This window comes from Panthera pardus, unplaced genomic scaffold (assembly GCF_024362965.1).
Source record: "Panthera pardus isolate Hobbes unplaced genomic scaffold, ASM2436296v1 HiC_scaffold_12, whole genome shotgun sequence".
Taxonomy (NCBI): domain Eukaryota; kingdom Metazoa; phylum Chordata; class Mammalia; order Carnivora; family Felidae; genus Panthera; species Panthera pardus.
In genome coordinates this window covers 8,711,256-8,732,309 of record NW_026526677.1, presented here as the reverse complement: position 1 = coordinate 8,732,309, position 21,054 = coordinate 8,711,256, and the positions used below count along the sequence as shown (strand labels likewise).

At 52.0% G+C, this 21,054-nt stretch overlaps 1 protein-coding gene and 1 pseudogene across 5 annotated transcripts in view; one reads left to right on the top strand and one right to left on the bottom strand.

Moving 5' to 3' along the window:
• Positions 1-868: 868 nt before the first annotated feature.
• LOC109246626 (phospholipase A and acyltransferase 3-like) overlaps positions 869-21,054 on the bottom strand; it is a 41,261-nt gene continuing 21,075 nt past the window's right edge. For all 5 annotated transcript variants that reach the window (XM_053899584.1, XM_053899581.1, XM_053899582.1 and 2 more), the window contains 3 exons: positions 15,661-15,763; positions 9,027-9,295; positions 869-1,139 (listed from right to left, as the gene is read on the bottom strand). In XM_053899584.1, coding sequence (XP_053755559.1) covers positions 1,038-1,139; positions 9,027-9,295; positions 15,661-15,763 — 474 coding nt within the window. In that variant the 3' untranslated portion in view covers positions 869-1,037. The remainder of the gene's footprint in view (positions 1,140-9,026; positions 9,296-15,660; positions 15,764-21,054) is intronic.
• LOC109246624 (peroxiredoxin-1-like) lies at positions 12,590-13,270 on the top strand (annotated as a pseudogene).

Below are 21,054 nucleotides of genomic sequence, written 5' to 3'. Positions count from 1 at the left end.
AAAGGACAGATCTGCAACCAGATGGAGAAGCCTTGCCCTGTGGAGGGCAGGCCTCTTGGCCCCAGCAGAGTACTTCTGAGGAAGCCACGAAAGCCCCCCTGCAGACAAGTGGCCCCTCTGAACACCTGCCAAGTCCGGCCAGCAGCAACGGCAGACCTCAAGCCACAGAAGGTGGTGCCTCGTCCCAGGGGAGACCGGTCGTGGGGGCAGCCGCAGCCGGGGTCTGAGGCTTCCCTGTGACCCGGCCCCGTGGGCAGAACTGACTGGCCAAGCGGCAGGCTGGGCTTGAAAGCTGAGAGCCACCGGGGATGGGGGGCGTGGAGCGGAGGGGCCACGGGAAGAGGGGGCCGCAGGAGGGGTGCGAGATCCGAGACTCGGGGGCGGGGGACACGGCCAGCCCGAGTGGCCAGGAAAGAGGGGCGCGCAGGGGGCTGGGGGCGACAAGGCAGAGGAAAGGTGTGGGGAGCAGGGGGAGACGAGGGGGGTTTTCACAACATCGGTGAGAGGACACACCGAGTTTCCTTCGGGCAGAGGTTTGGTTCGGGCTTTGGTTTGGGCTTTGGCTCCACTGACCATCCGCAGACCTCGGCTGCTGAGCCCCGGAAGAAGCCGTCCCGGGTCTCGTTCCGGGCCAAGGGTCCCGTCCTCAGCGCATCGGTCACGTCCATCTGTCCGTCTCCCCGGCTGCTCGCCTGTCTCCCCGCAACCCGAGATGCCCATTACTTGAGCTCAGGAGTCGGCCTGTTTCCTACAAGGGGAAGAACGCAGCCGGCAAAGACAAAGGCAGGGAAGACCACCAGAGGGTGCAGGGCACAAGGAACAGGGCCCGGCTGTGCGCCTGACACACTTCACACCAGGCAGCTCTTGCTGCATTTCCTCCAGCAAAATCCTCCCTTACTGGGCTTTATTTTATCCTGCGAAAATAAGCCTTATCATCAAACAGCATGAAATCCGCAAACCGAAACCTCAACACCTCCGGCCCGACAAGACCCCCTGAGTGTACAAAAGTCACTGCTGCTGGGACGGTCCCTTCCCACTCATTGCTTCTGCCGCTTGTTTCTGGAGAACATGACTCCGATGAGGCCCACGGCGGCCAAGCCCACGCCGGCGATGCCAGCCGCCACGACGGCGTCTCTGACCTGCAAGAGAGCAGAGGGGAGATCAGACTCTGTGGGGACTCCGCGTGCAGGCCGTACCTGCGACAAGAACGCTCCCGCTCCGGGAGACTCACATGCCCCTTGGCCCACTCGACAAACCCGGGAGTCAACGGATATTGGCAGGGAAATGGGGAGAAGAGGGCTGGATGGGGAAAGAACAGATGGATGGAGCCAGCTGGCCAGGAACGCACATGGGCCTAAGGGCAACTCGATTCACTCTGTGGGTATTGAAAGCACATAAACCCCCAGAGCGCGGTTGTGCGAAGGGCAGGGCGGCGAAGCCCGGGTGGCTGTGGGGAGCCCTTGAAGCGAGTGCAAAGCGGGGCAGGAACTCATGTTGAATGGTCAGTATGCCAACCTTGACCTTCATGAGAGCCAGGACCTCGCCTGTCTCCCTTGCCTTGTGTCTGGCTGCACCCCCGTGCCCAGTTCTGCCAGGCACAGAGTTGCTCTCTACGAGTTCTTATATGAGCCCCCGACTACGAGCAGTAGTGATGTCGTACTTTATTAGGATTGCTGACTTGTATTGCTTGTACTGGGGGGGGGGGGGGGGGGGAAGTGTCGCAAAAGTCAGAGTAGATTTCGGGGTAAAAAGTGAACGTGTGTCAAATTACACTCTCTCCTAAAACGAGTAAGGCACTCGTTTTAGGCATAATTCCACAAGGGACCCACAGAACTCTACATTCTAAGGCAGCAGCAGGAAAAGTTGAGGATCCACCCGAGTTGTACCACAGGATCCTCAGGAAAGATCACCTATTGGCAATGTCAAATACCTCCGGAAACAGGAGAGAGAGCTCTGCAGCTAGGTCCCCGGACCCCTCCTTAACCACAAGCGGAAGTCTGAAAGTTTATTCTCTGCAGACGGTGAAACAGAAGGCTTGGGGGCCTTCTGGAAATCCAGAAGCACACATGAGGATGTGCCCAAAACAAGGGAGGGAGAGACCAGAAACATGCTAAAGGTGAGACCCTTGGCCCGCCTGCCCCTCTCTGCTCCAGAACTTGACCCATCACACAAGAGTCAGGAAAACTTTCCCAGGGAATCTGACCAGCCCAAGTAAAAACAAAAGATACCGATATGAAGATTCCCCAACAAACTGTCCACCTATGTCACCCAGAAGTGAAACTCAAAGTCAGCAAGCCACTGTCCCCTCTCAGTTCACTCGGACTTTCCATTCTGTAGGAAACACCACCACCCTGAGTCATGAGCATACGACCAGGATACCAGACATCTGAGGAAGACTCTGAAACAGGAGACAGAGAGCAAAACCAACAAAACACAATCTGGGGAACCAGAAACCGTATCTATGTTTTTTAATAACTAGGTTTAGTTTTTTAAAGTTTATTTACTTATTTTGAGACAGAGAGAGAGCAGGGGAGGGGGCAGAGAGAGGGGGGGGGGAGAGGGAGAATCTCAAGCAGGCTCCACACTGTCAGCACGGAGCCTGATGTGGGGCTCGAACCCACGAACCGTGAGATCACGACCCAAGCTGAAATCAAGAGTCGGACGCTTAGCCGAATGAGCCACCCAGGCACCCAGAAACCGTATCGAGGAAAGAAAACATCTTTTTTAAAAATGATCGCTAGAGAATAAGAGGACGTACTGCATCCAATAAATAACACACGGTATATAACAAGTAATAGAATATTGAGAGAATAAAAACAATTCTTAGAAAGCACAATGGAAATGACAGACTCAATAGAAAGTTTGAAAGATAAAGTTGAGGAAATCTCTCAGAAAAAAAAAATTTTTTTTTAAAAAGAGCCAAAAGATGAAGACAAAGAAAACAGAAGCCAAAGGAAACAAGAGGGAATAATCCAGGCAGGCCAATATCTGAATAATAGACGTTCCAGAAAGAGATAATACAGGAAACACAGAGGAGAATCAACAATGAAATAATTCATGGACTAAGCGAGGCGGGTTTTCAGATGGAAATGGTGTTCTGAGGCCCATCATGATGGATAAACGTAGACCCACCCCAAGGCACACGACTGTGAAATTTTAGAAAACTGGGTAAAGAGAGGCACTTGGGTGGCTCAGTGGGTTGAGCGTCCGACTCTTGATTTCAGCTCAGGTCATGATCCCAGGGTCGTGGGATCGAGCCCCTGCTTTGGGCTCTGGGCTAAGCATGGAGCCTGCTTGGAATTCTCTCTCCCTCTCTCCTTCTTCCCCTCTCCCCCACTAGTGCTCTCTCTCTCTCTTTCTCTCTCAATATTAAAAAATAATAATAATAATAAAGAAAGTTGGGTAAAGAAAAGATACTCCAAATGCTAGCACAGGGAAGAAAAATAGGAAACAGAGGAAAGATCAAGAGATCAAGAGTTGGGATCGCTTTAGATTTCTCCAAAGCAATTCCGAAACAAGAAGACAATGGAATATTGCCTCCAAAATTCTAGAGCAAAACAATTTCTAAACTAGAAATTCCGTATCCAAACTATCAAATCAGGTGCAAGGGTAAAACAAAATAATTCAGAAACACAGGGTTTTCAAAAATGTACGTTCCATACATCCTTTTTCAAGAAGCTGCTAAAGAAGGTTCCCCGCCAGAACAAGGGAGTAAACCACGAAAGAAGACACGAGGCGCAGAAGAGGGGGCGCTCCGGGACGAAAGTGGACAGAAGAGAATTTCTCCAGCATGATGGGGAGGGGAGATCCCCGGGACAACAGCCTTGTGCCAGCTGTAGAGAGTAACCGGGAGGCAGAAATATGGCCCCCTGAAGACGTCCATGTCCTAATTCCAGGGACCTGGAAGTATATTGTGCTACATGGCGAGAGAGAACTAAGAGTACAGATAGAATTAGGTTGCTAGTCAACTTACCCTAAAAAGGGGATCTAACCTTGGGTTACCCACGTGGGCTCCAAGGTGTAACCGTGAAGTTCCTTACAAGATGGAAGAGGGCATCAGAAGAGTCAGCGTCGTGCAATGTGAGAAAGGCTCAATCAACAATTGCTGATTTTGAACACGGAGGACGGGCTTCAAGCCGAGCAGCGCAGGAAGCCTCTAGAAGCCAGAAAAGGCAAGAAAATAGATTCTCTCCCCGGAATCTCCAGAAAAGAACACAGCCCTGCTGGCACCTTGATTTTAGCCCAGTGAAACCATTTTAGACCTCTGACCTCCACGACGGTAAGGCAGTAACTCTGGGTTGTTTTAAAGCTACTAAATTTGTGGTAATTTGTGACGGCAGCCAGAGAAAGCCTATACAGTAACCAAACCAGGTAAGAGTGGTGTGCCTCAGCATCCCCGTTACCTCATGTACTGTCTTTCGAACCTAGAGCAACTTCTGAGGGATGTGGTCTACGTAAATTAAGAGAAACTCCGAGAAATAAGAAACGAAGAGATCATGGAACCAGGGTATCCGACCCAAGAGAAAGGCAAAGGAAATCCCAAGGAAGACAGCAAAGGAAATCCTGGGCTAAAACCATGCGGTCAGCCAAGAGCCAACCAGCACTGACGGCAGAATGGCCATCTCGGGGATGCGTGTGTCCAAAGAGAACATCCTGGAACTGACAGATCACTTGGACATGATTTCCCTTGTGGAAAACTGTACTGAGGGCTAATCAGACAGCGTGGGGAGAACTGACAATAGGTACAAGGAAAACTAAGCAATGAAAGGGGATAATAATTATCTTCGAGGAAAAAGGAAACCCTGGGGCGCCTGGGGAGCTCCGTCGGTTAGGGGGCCCAACTCTTGGTTTCGGCTCAGGTCACGATCTCATGGTTCATGCGTTCAAGGCCCATGTTGGGCTCCACGCTGTGACATGGAGCCTGCTTGGAAGTCCTCTCTCTCTCCCTCTCTCTCTCTCTCCCTCTCTCTCTGCCCCTCCCCCGCTCATTCTCCCTCTCCTCTCTCTCTCTCTCCCTCTCTCTCTGCCCCTCCCCCGCTCATTCTCCCTCTCCCTCTCTCTCTCCCTCCCTCTCTCTCTGCCCCTCCCCCGCTCATTCTCCCTCTCCTCTCTCTCTCCCTCCCTCTCTCTCTGCCCCTCCCCCGCTCATTCTCCCTCTCCCTCTCTCTCTCCCTCCCTCTCTCTCTGCCCCTCCCCCCGCTCATTCTCTCTCTCCCTCTCTCTCTCTCTCCCTCTCTCTCTGCCCCTCCCCCGCTCATTCTCTCTCTCCCTCTCTCTCTCATCCCTCCCTCTCTCTCTGCCCCTCCCCCGCTCATTCTCTCTCTCCCTCTCTCTCTCCCTCCCTCTCTCTCTGCCCCTCCCCCGCTCATCTCTCTCTCTCCCTCTCTCTCTCCCTCCCTCTCTCTCTGCCCCTCCCCCGCTCATTCTCTCTCTCCCTCTCTCTCTCCCTCCCTCTCTCTCTGCCCCCTCCCCCGCTCATTCTCTCTCTCCCTCTCTCTCTCCCTCCCTCTCTCTCTGCCCCTCCCCCGCTCATTCTCTCTCTCCCTCTCTCTCTCCCTCCCTCTCTCTCTGCCCCTCCCCCCGCTCATTCTCTCTCTCCCTCTCTCTCTCCCTCCCTCTCCTCTCTGCCCCTCCCCCGCTCATTCTCTCTCTCCCTCTCTCTCTCCCTCCCTCTCTCTCTGCCCCTCCCCCGCTCATTCTCTCTCTCCCTCTCTCTCTCTCTCCCTCCCTCTCTCTCTGCCCCTCCCCCGCTCATTCTCTCTCTCCCTCTCTCTCTCTCTCCCTCTCTCTCTGCCCCTCCCCCCGTCTCAAAACTAAATAAACGTTAAAATAATAAGAAGAAATATAATACAAGAAATTCAGAAATAGGTACATGCCAAAACTCAAAGAGAGAAGAGTGGCTGCTGGGGGGGGATGGGGAGGAGTAGAGAGGTGTGGGGTAGGGTACCCTGAGCCCTGGTTGTCTTTACAAATTGTGTGCATGCGTTACTTGGAAAGATTAAAAATTAAATTTCAAAGACTTCTCCAGAAACACCACCACCAAAAGACAAAAAAATAGAGGCAACCACAGTTAGCTCAGAAACCTGCCGCGAAACCCTTCTGCACCCACTTGGAATGCCGACGCCACGTCTACAAGACTTGAAAGGCAGGAAGGTGATGGGGAAGCCATCCCATAGGTGAGGCAAAGACTACGGGCATTTCAGGAAGACACACACGTGACATCCCAGCAGACAGCCACGGGAAAACGTCGCTGATGCGTCACACAGACAACTCTGTGTTACGCTGATCGAACAGAAGCATGTGATTAAATGATTGCTGTTGTGATAGTCTGGCTTTGTGACGGGGCCACTGGGGGCTCCTGCACGCCTGCACGTGCGCGCGCACACACACACACACACACACACACACACACACACACAGAGCTCAGATTCATCCTTCACTTTGTTGGAAACCTTCCCCTTACCTCTGACCTCTGCCCTTCAACCTGGTTTGTCTCAAGTGCCTAAGAGTGCACTCAGCTTTGCTCTTGGTGTTCCAGACGACGGGACTCTGTCTACCTCTGATAGGCTTTCAGGAATTAGATCTGCTGTCCCCGGCTCTTTTTTCACCTCAACATTCAAGTCCATTCGACGTGCACAGCACTCTCCTTGTATAATTCGAGAACCCGACAGTCTGCCACTGAGCCGAAACGTGGTGGCCATAGATGAGCTCTGTGGACGTTAAGACCCTCGTTTCGGTGTCGGTAAAAAGCCTCTGCTAGTGAGTGTTGAGGATGTACTCTGAAGCTTAGAAAACACCCAAGGGGCACCTGGGTGGCTCGGTCGGCTTGCACGTCCAACTCTCGGCTCCTGCTCAGGTCATGATCGCATGGTTCATGGGTTGGAATCCCGCATTGGGCTCTGCAGTGACAACGCAGAGCCTGCTTGGGATTCTCTCTCTCTCCCTCTTTCTCTGCTCCTCCCTGCTCTCTCTCTCTCTCTCAAAATAAATAAATACACATTAAGAAAGAAAAAAAACACCCCCAACACAGAAGTCAGTTGCCCTAATGTACGCTCCGGCAGCAGAGCCAATGTATCCAGTGGCCCTTTCCCCAGTTTCTTTCCCAGCTTCTAAGCCACCGTGTCCTCACAGCCACCGTTCCGCCCTTCACGTGTTATCAGGTGCAGCAGCAACACTGAAGGTAACAAAACTCCGCGGAAACAATTCAGATCAGCAAGAAACCGTGAGAAAGTTCGGCCTCTTCCCATTTCCAGCACTATCCAGGCGCAACTCTGGGGGCACGGGCTCCCGTGACAAAGCACAGGGAGAGCCAGCCCTCCCTTCCACCCACAGCCACTGTCCCCAGTGAAGACACAATGCCCCAAATCAGCAAAACTGTGCTTTTTCCCAACGAAGGCAGGAAAAAGCATCATGAACGGGGATCAAGAAATCTCACCCACAAACCAAGTCAGCCGTTGAAGCAGAACCAGGGACAGCAAAGACAACGATTTTCGATCCTCGCTTTTATGCCAAGAAGTCCAATGAGGACAACGTGCCAAAAATTGCAGGAATAAAAAGGATGGAAACTATGAACTTGACACCCAAAACGAACACGCTTACCCAACACGGTCGACACTGCCCTTGCCACCTAAGCTCACAGGCTGCCTGGATTGGATGCTGTGGCTGCCCAAACTCCTACATGACCCCCTGGAGAGAGGAACTTGGAGGTCTTCGATGGTGAAAAATATATACATCTTGGTGCTGCCCAGGCTTACGTGGGCCATAAACGGACCACCATAGCTGTGCGCGGTGTCAGGAAATACGCCCGCATCGCTGACGTCACGAGCGTGGTACCCAGAACCGCCGTTCCCAGCAGCCAGAAGGCATGACGACGGAGTCCGGACGAAGCTGCTGATCTGACATTTGCCTACAAGCCAACCTTTAGCCTTCCTCCTGGAGGAAATCCGGCATGGCCTTGTGACAGCTGTGCTTCTCTGTTATGGAACCTGCCCGAAAGCACTTGTCCCCAGCGTTTTCCTCGCTCGACGGATCTGTCCGGGTGGGACAAACAGTTTCAGATGATGCAGGAGGCACAACGCGCCCCCAGTTCTCTACAGAACCTCACAGAGTGAGGGCAAATGCTGAGGCAGCGGCTTCAGACAAAAGGTACTTTGTCAAGGAAAACCACAATAGCCTGACTGCGAGCGTGGTCCGTGAGGCATCAAAGGGTATCATCAAATGCAAGAAAGTGGTCTCTAGTTAGTTCTGATAGTGCACATTTTACGGGGGATGGGGGGGGCGCGGGTAGTGACCAGCCTGAGAGAGTCAGCACTACGGCCACCACCGAGCATTTCCTAGTCGCGGGGCTGCCTGGGTGAGCCCAGGCCCCGCGCTGAATTATGGGAGCTCTGATCACAAAAAAGGGCCACATGGTGTGAGCACACACAGGTCTTCAAGGAGAACAGCATGAAACAGAAAAAGCTGTCCCTCGTTAGAAAGGCGAAGAAATCTGCCTTTTGGTTTTTTTAAGTGGACAGATTGAAATTCTGTTAGACCACAGAAAATTAGGCGGTTAGACGACACAGCTCCCCCGCGCGAAGCCCCAGAATTATTCCTGGGCACAGGAAAATTCTAACGTGCGCTTTCTTCACTCTTAGCAAAGTTCTAAGTGGATAAAAGAAGAACAGTGTTGGGGCCCCTGGGTGGCTCAGGTCATGATCTCACGGTTCGTGAGTTCGAGCCCCGCGTCGGGCTCTGCACGGACAGTGCGGAGCCTGCTTGGGTTTCTCCCTCTCTCTCTCTCTCTCTCTTTCTCCCCCTGCCCCTCCCCCACTTGTGCTCCCCTCTCCCAAAATAAATAAATAAACTTAAAAAAAAAAAAAGAAGAAGGTTATTCAAAACACAGGATTCCATCAAGGCAGCGGCTGACGATGGCAGGGATCCTGCCTCTAACTGCTTCATCGTCTTTGTGCCTGACGCCCAGCCACAGTCAGCTGACGGCATGGCCCGGCTCCGGGGGGGGACGGGGACACAGGCTGGGGACGCACCTGATCGCTGCGGGCGACTCCGTAGCGCAACTCGTTCACAAAGTGCTCGCAGTTCTCACAGGGCAGCGAGTAGGGCAGCTCCTGGCCCACCAGCTGCTCCGCCCGCTGGACGATTTTGCCGGGAGGCAGCGGTGAGTACTTGTCGTCGTGTTTGTTATTGACCTGGTACCTGTCTCTCCCGACCACGTCATCCAGCCGCTCTTTTTTCACCACGGCCTTCTCAGTCAGGGTGGACATGATGCTGGCCGCGCCCGCTCCCGCAATTTCACCTGAGGATTCACAAAGAGGAGACAGAGGGATCGGGTCCCGGGCAGGCCCGTCGGGGTCCGTCCGCAGGCCCTTGGCACCAACCACGAGAGCGTGAGCCGATGTGGGAGGGAACGGGGAGCAGGGCCAGACACCTGCTGTGTGGCTTTGGAGAAGGTACTTGCGGTCTCTGGGCCCCGGTTTCCTTATCCGAAATGTGGAGTGGTCAAGTTTGGGGATTTGGTGTGATTTTTTTTTTTTTTTGGACCCAGAGAAGCCGACCTTCTACACCCCGTGACTCCTCAGGGGCCCTCTTGGCTGTGCAAATATGGGCCCTGAGCACAGCCATCTCCCTAGGGGAATAGAGTATGACCCTTTTGGGAGTCCAGCAGGGATGCGCTCCCGTGACAAACACAAGGCTGATTACTGCCGAAAAGGTGGATCTGTAGCTCCCAGACTTCTGGGAGCAGTTCCTCGAGACGTGGTGCCAGGGAGGCCCACTGGGTGCACCGGCACGGCCCCGGCCGAGGCTGAGGGACTGGAAGGGACACCAAAGCTCCAGAAATTAAACTGCCTGTGGAATATTACTCAGCCACAAAAAAGGATGAGGTCTTGCTATTTGCAACAACACGGGTGGAGCTTGAGGGTATTAACGCGAAGCGAAAGAAGTCAGACGGGGAAAGGTGGATTCCGTATAATTTCACTTACACGTGGAACTTAAAAAACGAAACAAATGACTAAAGAGATAAACGAAAAGCAGAAACAGACCCATAAGACAGAGAATGAAACGGTGGTCGCCAGAGGGGAAGGAGCAGGGGTGGGGTGGGAGTGGGAGGTACAGGCTTCCAGTTACGGGGTGAGGCAGTCACGGGGATAAAAGGCACAGCACAGGGAGTGTCATTAGGGATGTCGTAGTAGCCTCTTCTGGGGGCGGATGGCGTCTAGACTTGCGGTGAGCACAGCGGAACGGGCAGGACTTGTCCCTTCACTGCACACCTGAAGCTAATGCAACATCGTGTGTCAGCGATACTTCAATTTAAAAAAAATAGGGGCGCCTGCGTGGCTCAGTCGGTTGAGCATCCAACTTCGGCTCAGGTCATGATCTTGCGGTCTGTGGGTTCGGGCCCCGCGTCGGGCTCTGTGCCGACAGCTCAGAGCCTGGAGCCTGCTTCCGATTCTGTGTCTCCCTCTCTCTCTGTCCCTCCCCTGCTCGCGCGTTCTCTCAAAAATAAAAAACATTAAAAAAAATTTTTTAAGTTAGCCATTAAAGAAAATATTAATTAAGTAGGATGCCTGGGTGGCTCAGTCAGCTGAGCATCCGACTCTTGATTTTCTGCTCAGGTCATGATCTCATGGTGTGTGGGATCGAGCCCTGTGTCGGGCTCTGTGCTGACAGCAGGGAGCCTGCTTGGGATTCTCTCTCCTCTCCCTCTCCCTCTCCCTCTCCCTCTCTCTCTGTCCCTTCCCTCTTCATGCTCTCTCTCTCTCTCTCAAAATAAATAAACTTAAAAACAAATCTTTTTTTAAAAAAAAGAAAATATTAATTAAGCAATCATAGAAAGGGCACATGCGTATGGCACATGTTTGATGACTGAATTGGGGGAAATACCAGACTGGGCAGTATAACATCATGGTTAAAGGCCCAGAATGGAGAGCCAGACAGCCAGAGTTCAACTCCCACCTCTACCTCTATCTGCTGTGTGACCTTGGGCAAGGTGCTTAACTTCTCAGAGTCTCCAAGTCCTTGTAGAACAGAGACGATAACAGCCCTCTCTGTCCTACTGTACCGCAGTGGGGGCTGCAAGGATGATCAGACCTGGCCATGTAAGGTGACTTCTCTGGTGCCTGGAACAGGGGGAGTGCCCAGCAAGTGTCAGCTGTCACTATCATTAGGGTCGTTCTCCATGCTTCCTTCCAACTCTGATTTCTACCATTTCCTGAGTAGCATGAGGTCAGTCCTGAGCTATCTGGCAAGATTCCTGCGTGGCTCTCATGAGAAGATACATGTGGAAGAAACTTTTCCCATTAAAGGAGCATCACCCACCCAATGACCCGTGACACACACCTGTCCCCAGGATCCCTGCCATGCCCTCCCCTGTCTCCTGTCCACCAGGTACATCCACTGTGCAATCAGTCAACACGGAGGCCCTCCCTGTGTGTCGGGCCTTGTCCAAGGTGCTGGAGAGAGGGCATGAACTGGACAGGGTGCCCCCCCCTCAAGTGGCTCATATTCCAGTGAGAGGACTCACCCCGATAAGGAGCAAATACACAAAATCAGGTACTGAGCAAATACACAAAATCAGGTACTTCTAGGTAGTGAATATGCTCTGGATTAGATTAGGTGAAATATTACAGGAGACGATGACTAGGAGAGGATTACAGGAGAGGGGAGGCTCGGGAAGGGGAGGGCCACCCCAGGGAATGGGCGTCGAGTGGAGCCTGGAATGATGGGGGCAAGGCAGCTGTGCTGAGATCCAGGAAGGAGCATCACATGCAAAAGGAAGGGCAAGGGCAAGGGCCAGGGCCTCCAGAAGGAAGAGTGTGGTAGGCTCCAGAGGCTGCAGGGAGGCCGGTGTGGCTGCAATCCAGAGACCCAGGAGGAGGGGAGAGAAAGATGAGGGTCAGAGAGGCAAGCAGAGGCCAGACCACACCGGACCTCATGGGCCACAGTATAAACTTTGAGTCTTATTCTATGTGTCATGGAAAAGCTGATCAAGAATTTGGGGGTGGCTGGGTGGCTCAGTCAGTTAGGCCTCTGACTTCAGTTCAGGTGAGTTCAAGCCCCACATCAGGCTCTCTGCTGTCAGCGCAGAGCCTGCTTCGGACGCTCTGTCTCTCTCTCTGCCCCTCCCCTGTTCATTCGCACTCTCTCTCTTGCTCTCTCTCAAAAATAAACATTTAAAAAAAAAGAATTGGGGCACCTGGGTGGCTCAGTCAGTTAAGCATCTGACTTCAGCTCAGGACATGATCTCGCGGTTCGTGAGTTCGAGCCCCACATCGGGCTCTGTGCTGACAGCTCAGAGCCTGGAGCCTGCTTTGGATTCTGTGTCCCTCACCCCCCGTCTCTGCCCCTCCCCTGCTCATGCTCTGTCTCTCTCTCACAAAAATGAATAAGCTTAAAACAAATTTAAAAAAAAAAAAAGAATTTTAAGGGGCATCTTCTTCCCAACTGGTCTTTGGCACGTTGTCTCAGAGCTGGTGAGAAGCACTCCCACACCCCGGTTGGCACTTTTTCCTCATCCCCCCCCCCTCCCGGGGACCTGCCCTACTCAACTTAGGGTGCCATGAAGGGGGAGGCATCCAGGTGAGCTCTGGTGCTCGAGAGTGGTTAGGGACAGATAGCAAGATGGCTTCAGGAAATGCCAAAACTGGGCACCCTGCCCCCAAGTACAAAGCCACGGCCGTTATGCCAGATGACCAGTTCAAAGGCATCAGCCTCTCTGACCACTAAGGAAAATCTATGCTGTGTTTCTTCTCCTACTCTCTTGTCTTTTCACCTTCACATCCCCCACGGAGATCTTTGCCGTCAGTGACAGGACGGGAGAATGTAAGAAACTCGACTGCAAGTGATTGGTGCTTCTGTGGACTCTCACTTCTGTCATGGATCCACACGCCCAGGACTGGGACCCAGGTATCGCACCCCTAGGGTACCATCGCTCAGGACAATGGAGTCTTCAAGGCTGATGAAGGCATCTCGTTCAGGGGCCTCTTTATCATTGATCATGAAGGAATCCTTCGGCACATCATGTGAATGACCTCCCTGTCGGCCGCTCTGTGGGTGAGACTCTGAGACTCGTTCGGGCCTCCCAGTTTACTGACAAGCATGGGGGGGAGTGGGCCCAGCTGGCTGAAAGCCTGACAGTGATACAGTCAAGCCCGATGTCCAGAAGAGCAAAGAATAATTCTCTAAGCAGAGGCGAGCGCTGGGTCATTTTCGGGCCAGGCTGCAGTGGGCGGCCAGGAAAACAAAACCTCTTTTGTACCATTGTCATGCTTAAAACACAAGACTTTAGATTTGGTACTGGGATAGGACAGGCCTTTCCTGCAGGGGCTGGGGAGGCCAGCCTTTCTTCCTTTCTTCCTGGTCACAGCTCAGGCTGTGCTATGGGGCAGGCCACCTGATCTGCACGGAAGTGGGGCATCGCTTTTGATCTTTGGTTGTTTCTATTAAACTTGAACTGAGAGGGGGGGGAGGAATTTTAAGGAGAGAAGTCACATAATCAGATTTATACTTTAGAATGATCATGCTGGCTGCCCAGGGAAGGAGGGACGGGCCACAAGCGGGCGAGGGGCAGAGAGACCAGCCGGAAGCTTCAGAGGAGAGAATGGTGGCTTACCCCAGGGCACGACAGTGGAGACGGTGAGAAGTGATCAGACCCGGGGTCTGTCTTGGAGAAAAGGCAACCAGCTTTCCTGGTGGATCAGATGCGGGGTGAGAAGGATTGAGGATGACGCCTGGATTTTGGGCTCCAGAAGCTGGGTAGTGTCATCCACTGGAGACTTTCAGGGCGTGTCAAGTTCAATGTGCCAACTGAACACCCGAGTGGAGATGCCAAGTGGTCAAGACGCTATGTACAAGGCTGAAGCTGAGCGGGGAGGCCTAAGCTGCGGGTATGGGCTTAGGAAACATCCACCAATAGAAAGTGCTGGAAGCCAGGGACCCGAGAGGTCACCTGGGGAGAGTAAGGATGAGGGATATGGGACAGGATGAAGAACCCACACAGGAGACCATGAAAGGAGGGCCCAGTGAGAGAGGAAGAAAGACGGGTGCTGGGTGAAGACCAGAGAGAGGTTGCTCATGTCAAATGCTGCAGAGAAGACTAGTAAGTTTTGATGAGAAAATGGACCTTTAGCTTTGTCAAGATGTGAAAGGTCTTTCAGTAGCTGTGAGAAGGGCTACTTTGGGAGGGGGCTAAACAAAGAGACAGCCCAGTGGAGGGAACCGAAGAGAGACGGGCAAGTGAAGAAGCGTTGATGGCCATGGTAGACAATCAAAGATTCGCTCTACAGGGAGTTATCTAGAGAAGACATGGGGGTGAGGACATTAGTTAGAGGAAGGGGGAGGGTGGGGGCAAAAGACTTGTCCAAGAATGTCCACAGCAACTGTATTCACAGCAGCCGAAAACTGGAACCAATCCAATGTCCGTCAGCGGGAGAACGGACAACAAACCAAGGTGTATTCACATGACAGAAAACACCCAGCAATGATAAAGAACTTGCTACTCACAAGCCGATGACTCTCACGGGCTGAAGGAAAGAAGCCAGACACAAAGGAGCACAGACTATGCAGCTCTTCTGACATGAAGGTCTAGAGCAGGCAAAACTGATTTATGGCAAGAGAAGCTACAATAGCGATCGTCCCTGGGGGTGGGGGTGGGGCAGTGATAAGAGGGAGCCTCTTAGGGTAGGGGAAATGTTCCAGATCTTGATCTGGGTCACTGTCACACGGATGGAGACTTTTTTTTTTTAATTCACTGACTATACGCTTTACTCTGTTTCTGTACTTTACTATATTTATGTTATACCTCAGTTTAAGCGAAAAAAAAAGGTGTAAGAAAAGTGATGGGGGACCGTCACAACGATTCTCCCGGTGAAGTGTTCTTAGCCTCAGTTCACAGATAAGGAAACCAAGACTGAAGGCTAGAAACTAGGTTCACCACCAAACCTGCTGCCCAAAAGCCCATGCTCTCTCAGGGAGCTTTACACTTAAGAGTTGAATGTGTTGGGGCGTCTGGGTGGCTCAGTCGGTTGAGCGTCCGACTTCGGCTCAGGTCACGATCTCACGGTCCGTGAGTTCGAGCCCCGCGTCGGGCTCCGTGCTGACAGCTCAGAGCCTGGAGCCTGTTTCAGATTCTGTGTCTCCCTCGCTCTGCCCCTTTCCCGCTCATGCTCTGTCTCTCTCTGTCTCAAAAATAAATAAACGTTAAAAAAAAAAAAAAAAAAGAGTTGAATGTGTTCTGGGCGCCTGCATGGATCAGTCAGTTGAGCATCCAACTCCTGATTTTGGCTCAGGTCATGATCCCAGGGTTGTGGGATCAAGCCCCATGTCAGGCTCTGCACTAAACTCAGAGCCTGTTTGGGATTCTCTCTCCCTCCCTCTCTGTCTGCCCCTGTCCCCTGCTCACATTCTCTCTCTCTCTCTCAAGACAAAAACAAAAACAAAACATAAAAGCAGAGCCACCCCCTTGGAAGCCCACCTCAGCCCCTATAGGGAACCCTTAGGGTCCCAAGGGGCAGAGTTGGAAAACCATTGCCTCACACCAGATTGCCTCCCCGCAGCACTCAGGAACCAGCCACCAGGCGGGGAGCTGAGGTCACCTGTTACCCACAGCCGCCCATCTCCCTCTCCTCCCAGCCCCAGCACAGCGGAGGCCCTCCGCGCCCTTACTTGGGGGTGCCAGGTGGACCACGTATCCATCGCCAACGTAGATGGCCCAGTGTCTGTAGAAAGGGCGGAAAATCTCAATCAGGTCTCCAACTTTGGGCTCTGGCTGCAAAATCAAGAACAGAGGTGGCACAAGTGAGACCTTGGAACCAGGTAGCAGAGGCCGGGGTCCCTTGCCAGAGGCTGTCAAATTGGGAGGGTGTCTCTTAGGTACTCCGCAACCTGGCCTTGGGCCTGACCAAGAATTGGTATGTCTCTGGAAGTAATGTCCTCCCAGCTGCTCATCCCAATGACGAGTGGCTCTGTGTGTGTGTGTGTGTGTGTGTGTGTGTGTGTGTGTGAATGTTAGTATATGAATAAAGGAAACTTCTTCCTCCTGTACACTATACTCACACCAACACTTCTAACACCAGATATGTGGTTTTTCCACACCAAGCCATTCGATCCTCGGTGGAAATGGACTGGATATTGTACAATTTATCCCGATTCTGCCACTCACTGCCCAGAGTTAACACCGACCCCACGGGTTCAGGGCTCAGTCCCCCAAGGCTGCCCCCCCGCCAACTCCACTTCAGCTGCCAGTCACAAATCCTGGGTGTCACCTGCGCTTCTGACCAACCAGCTATAAATCAGGGGTTCCCATATCCGCCCCCCACCTCAGGTTCTATAATTGGCTACAATGGCTCACAGAACTCAGGAACCATTCACTTACTAGATCACCGGTTTGTTATAAAGCATGCAACTCAGAACAGCCAGATGGCAGAGACGCGCCGCACCCGGAAGGCATGTGGGACGCACAGAGCTGTCCGGGGTGCCACTCTCCCAGCACCTCCCTGTGTTCACCGACCCAGAAGCTCTCCGAACCCCTTAGGTTAGGGTCCTCACGGAGGCTGCATTAGTTACACAGGCATGATTGATTCATTCATGGGTCCTTAGCGATGATCTCGCCCTCCAGCCTCTCTCCCCTCCCAGGAGGTCGGAGGTGGGGCTGAAATTTCCAGCCCTCTAATCAGGTCAGTTCCTCCAGCTCTGAACTCTCATCACCTCATGAGCAGAAACTCCAGTGCGGGTGGAAGGGGCTTGTTAAGAATAATGAAAGATTCTCCTCTCTCTCCTGTCAGTCAGGAAATTACAAGGGTTTTAGAAGCCTCGTGCCAGGAATTGGGGACAAAAACCCAAAATTATACTTCTTACTGCCTCACAAGAAGTGTACGCAGGGGTGAGTGGGTGCGTGTGTGCCAGGGAAATGCCACTGGGAGCCCTACCCTGCTGGGGCGCGTGGGGCAGAGCCGGAGAAAACTTCAGAGAGGTTCGAGATCACTTGCCTTAGCATTATTGAGGGACCAGCAACAGACCCTATGCTAAGTGCTGGGGGTGGGAGCATTCGATTTGGACCAGAATCAGGGGTGACAAGCTTCTCTGGTCCAGGCCAATCTTAAATCTCTTTAATGAGCAAGGAAAATCCCTTTAGTCTTCAGCAAGTGAAGGATCTGGGGGGGGTGGGGGAGCCTCTGGCCTGCTTGCCCTTGGTGGGCAGACCCACGGGGGCTCGCCCACATTCCACCGCCAAGCTCCACGGACCTGACAGAGATTTCATCAAGGATGCGATGGGGAGGACTCACCCCTGCATGGCCTCCCTTGGGATAAAAACGAAGGTTAGTGGGACTAGCCAATCACAACTCCACAAGGCCTACGAAGCAAGGTCAATGGCAAGTTCATTTCTATTTATACAAACATTAAAACTGCAAATAACTATTACATATGACAGGAAAAAAATCTTTTCACAGAAACGTTATGGATAAATCATGTTCTCTTCTGCAGTGATTGTAAATAGTCTGCCAAAAAGAAGGCTCCCCGACCTTACTGGGAACCTACTTCAGAACAATGGACAATGGTTGCAATTTATGAATCCCACTTGTTTTCCAGAATAAAAGAAAAAAATGTATTGTGTATTGTTTGGTGAGAATTAGGGGGTCTTCAGAAATCCCCCAAAGGGAGTTTAGCTGGGGGTCCCCATGAATAAGCAAGGACATGAAGACAAGGCAGGGATCCAGCCCTCAGGAAGCCCACCGACTACAACAGGAGACAGTTTGACCATCAGTAATAAGATGTCAGGCAATGAGCAGTTGGTGGGTGTGCAGACCCGAGGAGCTCACTGTGTTCCAGATAAATACCAGTGAAAGGAGGTCTACACATAGAAGGATGCCTGAAAAAAAAATTTTTTTATTGCAATGACAAAAATATCTACAAAGAAATTCAAACCTTATAACCGTAAACATCAAAAGGTAACAGGGCGGCAAAAGCCTGGTGCTCAGTAAAGGAAGCCATACCCGAAAAGCAGTGCAATGTATCAGCCCATGTATGTCTCGTTCCAGAAAAGCCGTCACTATAGGAAAGAAAAACGATTCGTGATTGCCAGGGGCTAGGAGTGGGGAGAGGAGTGCACAACAAAGGGGCAGGAGGGAGGAACAAACTTTCCGTAATGTTCTGTATCTGATGGTGGTGACAGCTATGCAGTCATGTGTGTTGGTGAAAGCTCATAGAAATGAACGCTAAAGGGGTGCCTGGCCGGCTCAGTTGTGGAGGGAGCGGCTCTTGATTCAGGGTTGTGAGTTCAAGCCCCACGTTGGGTGTGGAGATTGCTAAAACAAATAAACTTTTTTTAAAATTAGAACTATTAGGGGTGCCTGGGTGGCTCAGTCAGTTAAGCGGCCGACGTCAGCTCAGGTCATGATCTCGCAGTCCGTGAGTTTGAGCCCCGGGTTGGGCTGTGTGCTGAGAGCTCAGAGCCTGGAGCCTGCTTCAGATTCTGTGTCTCCCTCTCTCTCTGCCCCTTCCCTGCTTGCTCTCTGTCTCTGTTTCTCCCTCTCTCTCTCTCTCTCTCTCAAAAATAATAAACATTAAAAACATGTATTAAAAAAACTAAAATTATTAAAGAAAAGAAAGGGGACGCCTGAGTGGCTCAGTCGTTAAGAATCTGACTTTGTGACACAAGAACAGACACTCAGATCAATGGAACAGAATAGAGAACCCAGAAATGGACCCACAAATGTATGGCCAACTAATCTTTGACAAAGCAGGAAAGAATGGAATAAAGACAGTCTCTTCAGCAAGTGGTGCTGGGAAAACTGGACAGCGACATGCAGAAGAATGAACCTGGACCACTTTCTTATACCAGACGCAAAAATAAACTCAAAATGGTTGAAAGACCTCAATGTAAGACGGGAAGCCATCCAAATCCTCGAGGAGAAAGCAGGCAAAAACCTCTTTGACCTTGGCCACGGCAACTTCTAACTCAATACATCTCCGGAGGCAAGGGAAATAAAAGCAAAAATGAACTACTGGGAACCTCATCAAAATAAAAAGCTTCTGGGGGCGCCTGGGTGGCTCAGTCGGTTAAGCGTCCGACTTCAGCTCAGGTCACGATCTCGCGGTCCGTGAGTTCGAGCCCCGCGTCGGGCTCTGGGCTGATGGCTCAGAGCCTGGAGCCTGCTTCCGATTCTGTGTCTCCCTCTCTCTCTGCCCCTCCCCCGTTCATGCTCTGTCTCTCTCTGTCTCAAAAATAAATAAACGTTAAATAAAAAGCTTCTGTACAGCGAAGGAAACACTCAGCAAAACTAAAAGGCAACTGACAGAATGGGAGAAGATACTTGCAAATGACCTATCAGATACAGGGTTAGTATCCAAAATCTGCAAAGAACTTCTCAAACTCAACACCCAAAAAACAAATAATCCAGTGAAGAAACGGGCAACAGACATGAATAGACACTTTGCCAAAGAAGACATCCAGATGGCCAACCAACACATGAAAAAATCCTCCACATCGCTCATCATCAGGGAAATACAAATCAAAACCACAATGAAATACCACCTCACACCTGTCAGAATGGCTAACATTAACAACTCAGGCAACAACAGATGTTGGTGAGGATGTGGAGGGAGAGGATCTCTTTTGCATTGTTGGTGCGAATAAAAGCTGGTGCAGCCACTCTGGAAAACAGTATGGTTTTCTAAAAATAGAACTACCCTACGACCCAGCAATTGCACTACAAGGGATACAGGTGTGCTGTTTCAAAGGGACACATGCACCCCAATGTTTATAGCAGCACGATCAACAATAGCCAAAGTATAGAAAGAGCCCAAATGTCCATCGATGGATGAATGGATAAAGAAGATGTGGTATATATATACAATGGAGTATTACTCGGCAGGCAAAAAGAATGAAATCTTGCCATTTGCAACTATGTGGATGGAACTGGAGGGTATTATGCTAAGCGAAATTAGTCAAAGAAAGACAAATATCATATGACTTCACTCATATGAGGAATTTAAGATACAAAACAGATGAGCATAAGGGAAGGGAAGCAAAAATAATATAAAAACAGGGAGGAGGAAAAAACAGAAGAGACTCAGAAATATGGAGAACAAACCGAGGGTTATTGGAGGGGTGGTGGGAGGGGGGATGGACTAAATGGGTCAGGGGCATTAAGGAATCTACTCCTGAAATCATTGTTGCACTATATGCTAACTAATTTGGATGTAAATTTTAAAAAATAAAAAATAGACGATAGGAAGATGGCGGCGTAGGAGGACGCTGGGCTCACGGCGCGTCCTGCTGATCACTTTGATTCCACCTACACCTGCCTAAATAACCCAGAAAACCGCCAGAGGATTAGCAGAACGGAGTCTCCGGAGCCAAGCGCATCGAGAGGCCCACGGAAGAGGGTGGGAAGGGCGGCGAGGCGGTGCGCGCTCCACGGACTGGCGGGAGGGAGCCGGGGCGGAGGGGCGGCCTGCCGGCCAAGCAGAGCCCCCGAGTCTGGCTGGCAAAAGCGGAGGGGCCGGACGGACTGTGTTCCGACAGCAAGCGCGACTTAGCGTCTGGGAGGTCAGAAGTTAACAGCTCTGCTAGGAAAGCGGGAAGGCTGGAGGACAAAGGGAGGGAGAGCTGCTGAGCCCCCGGACGGCAGAGCTCAGCTTGGCGGGGAACAAAGGCGCTCGCCAGCGCCACCTCCCCTGCCCACCCCCCAGCCAAAATCCCAAAGGGAACCGGTCCCTGCCAGGGAACTTGCTCGCTCTGCGCAAACACCCAACTCTGTGCTTCTGCGGAGTCAAACCTCCAGCAGCGGATCTGACTCCCTCCCGCTGCCCCAGGGCCCCTCCTGAAGTGGATCACCTAAGGAGAAGCGAGCTAAGCCTGCCCCTCCTGCCCCCGTGCACCTTGCCTACCCACCCCAGCTAATACGCCAGATCCCCAGCACCACAAGCCTGGCAGTGGGCAAGTAGCCCAGATGGGCCACGCCACCCCACAGGGAATCCCGCCCCTAGGAGAGGGGAAGAGAAGGCACACACCAGTCTGACTGTGGCCCCAGGGGTGGGCTGGGGGCAGACACCAGG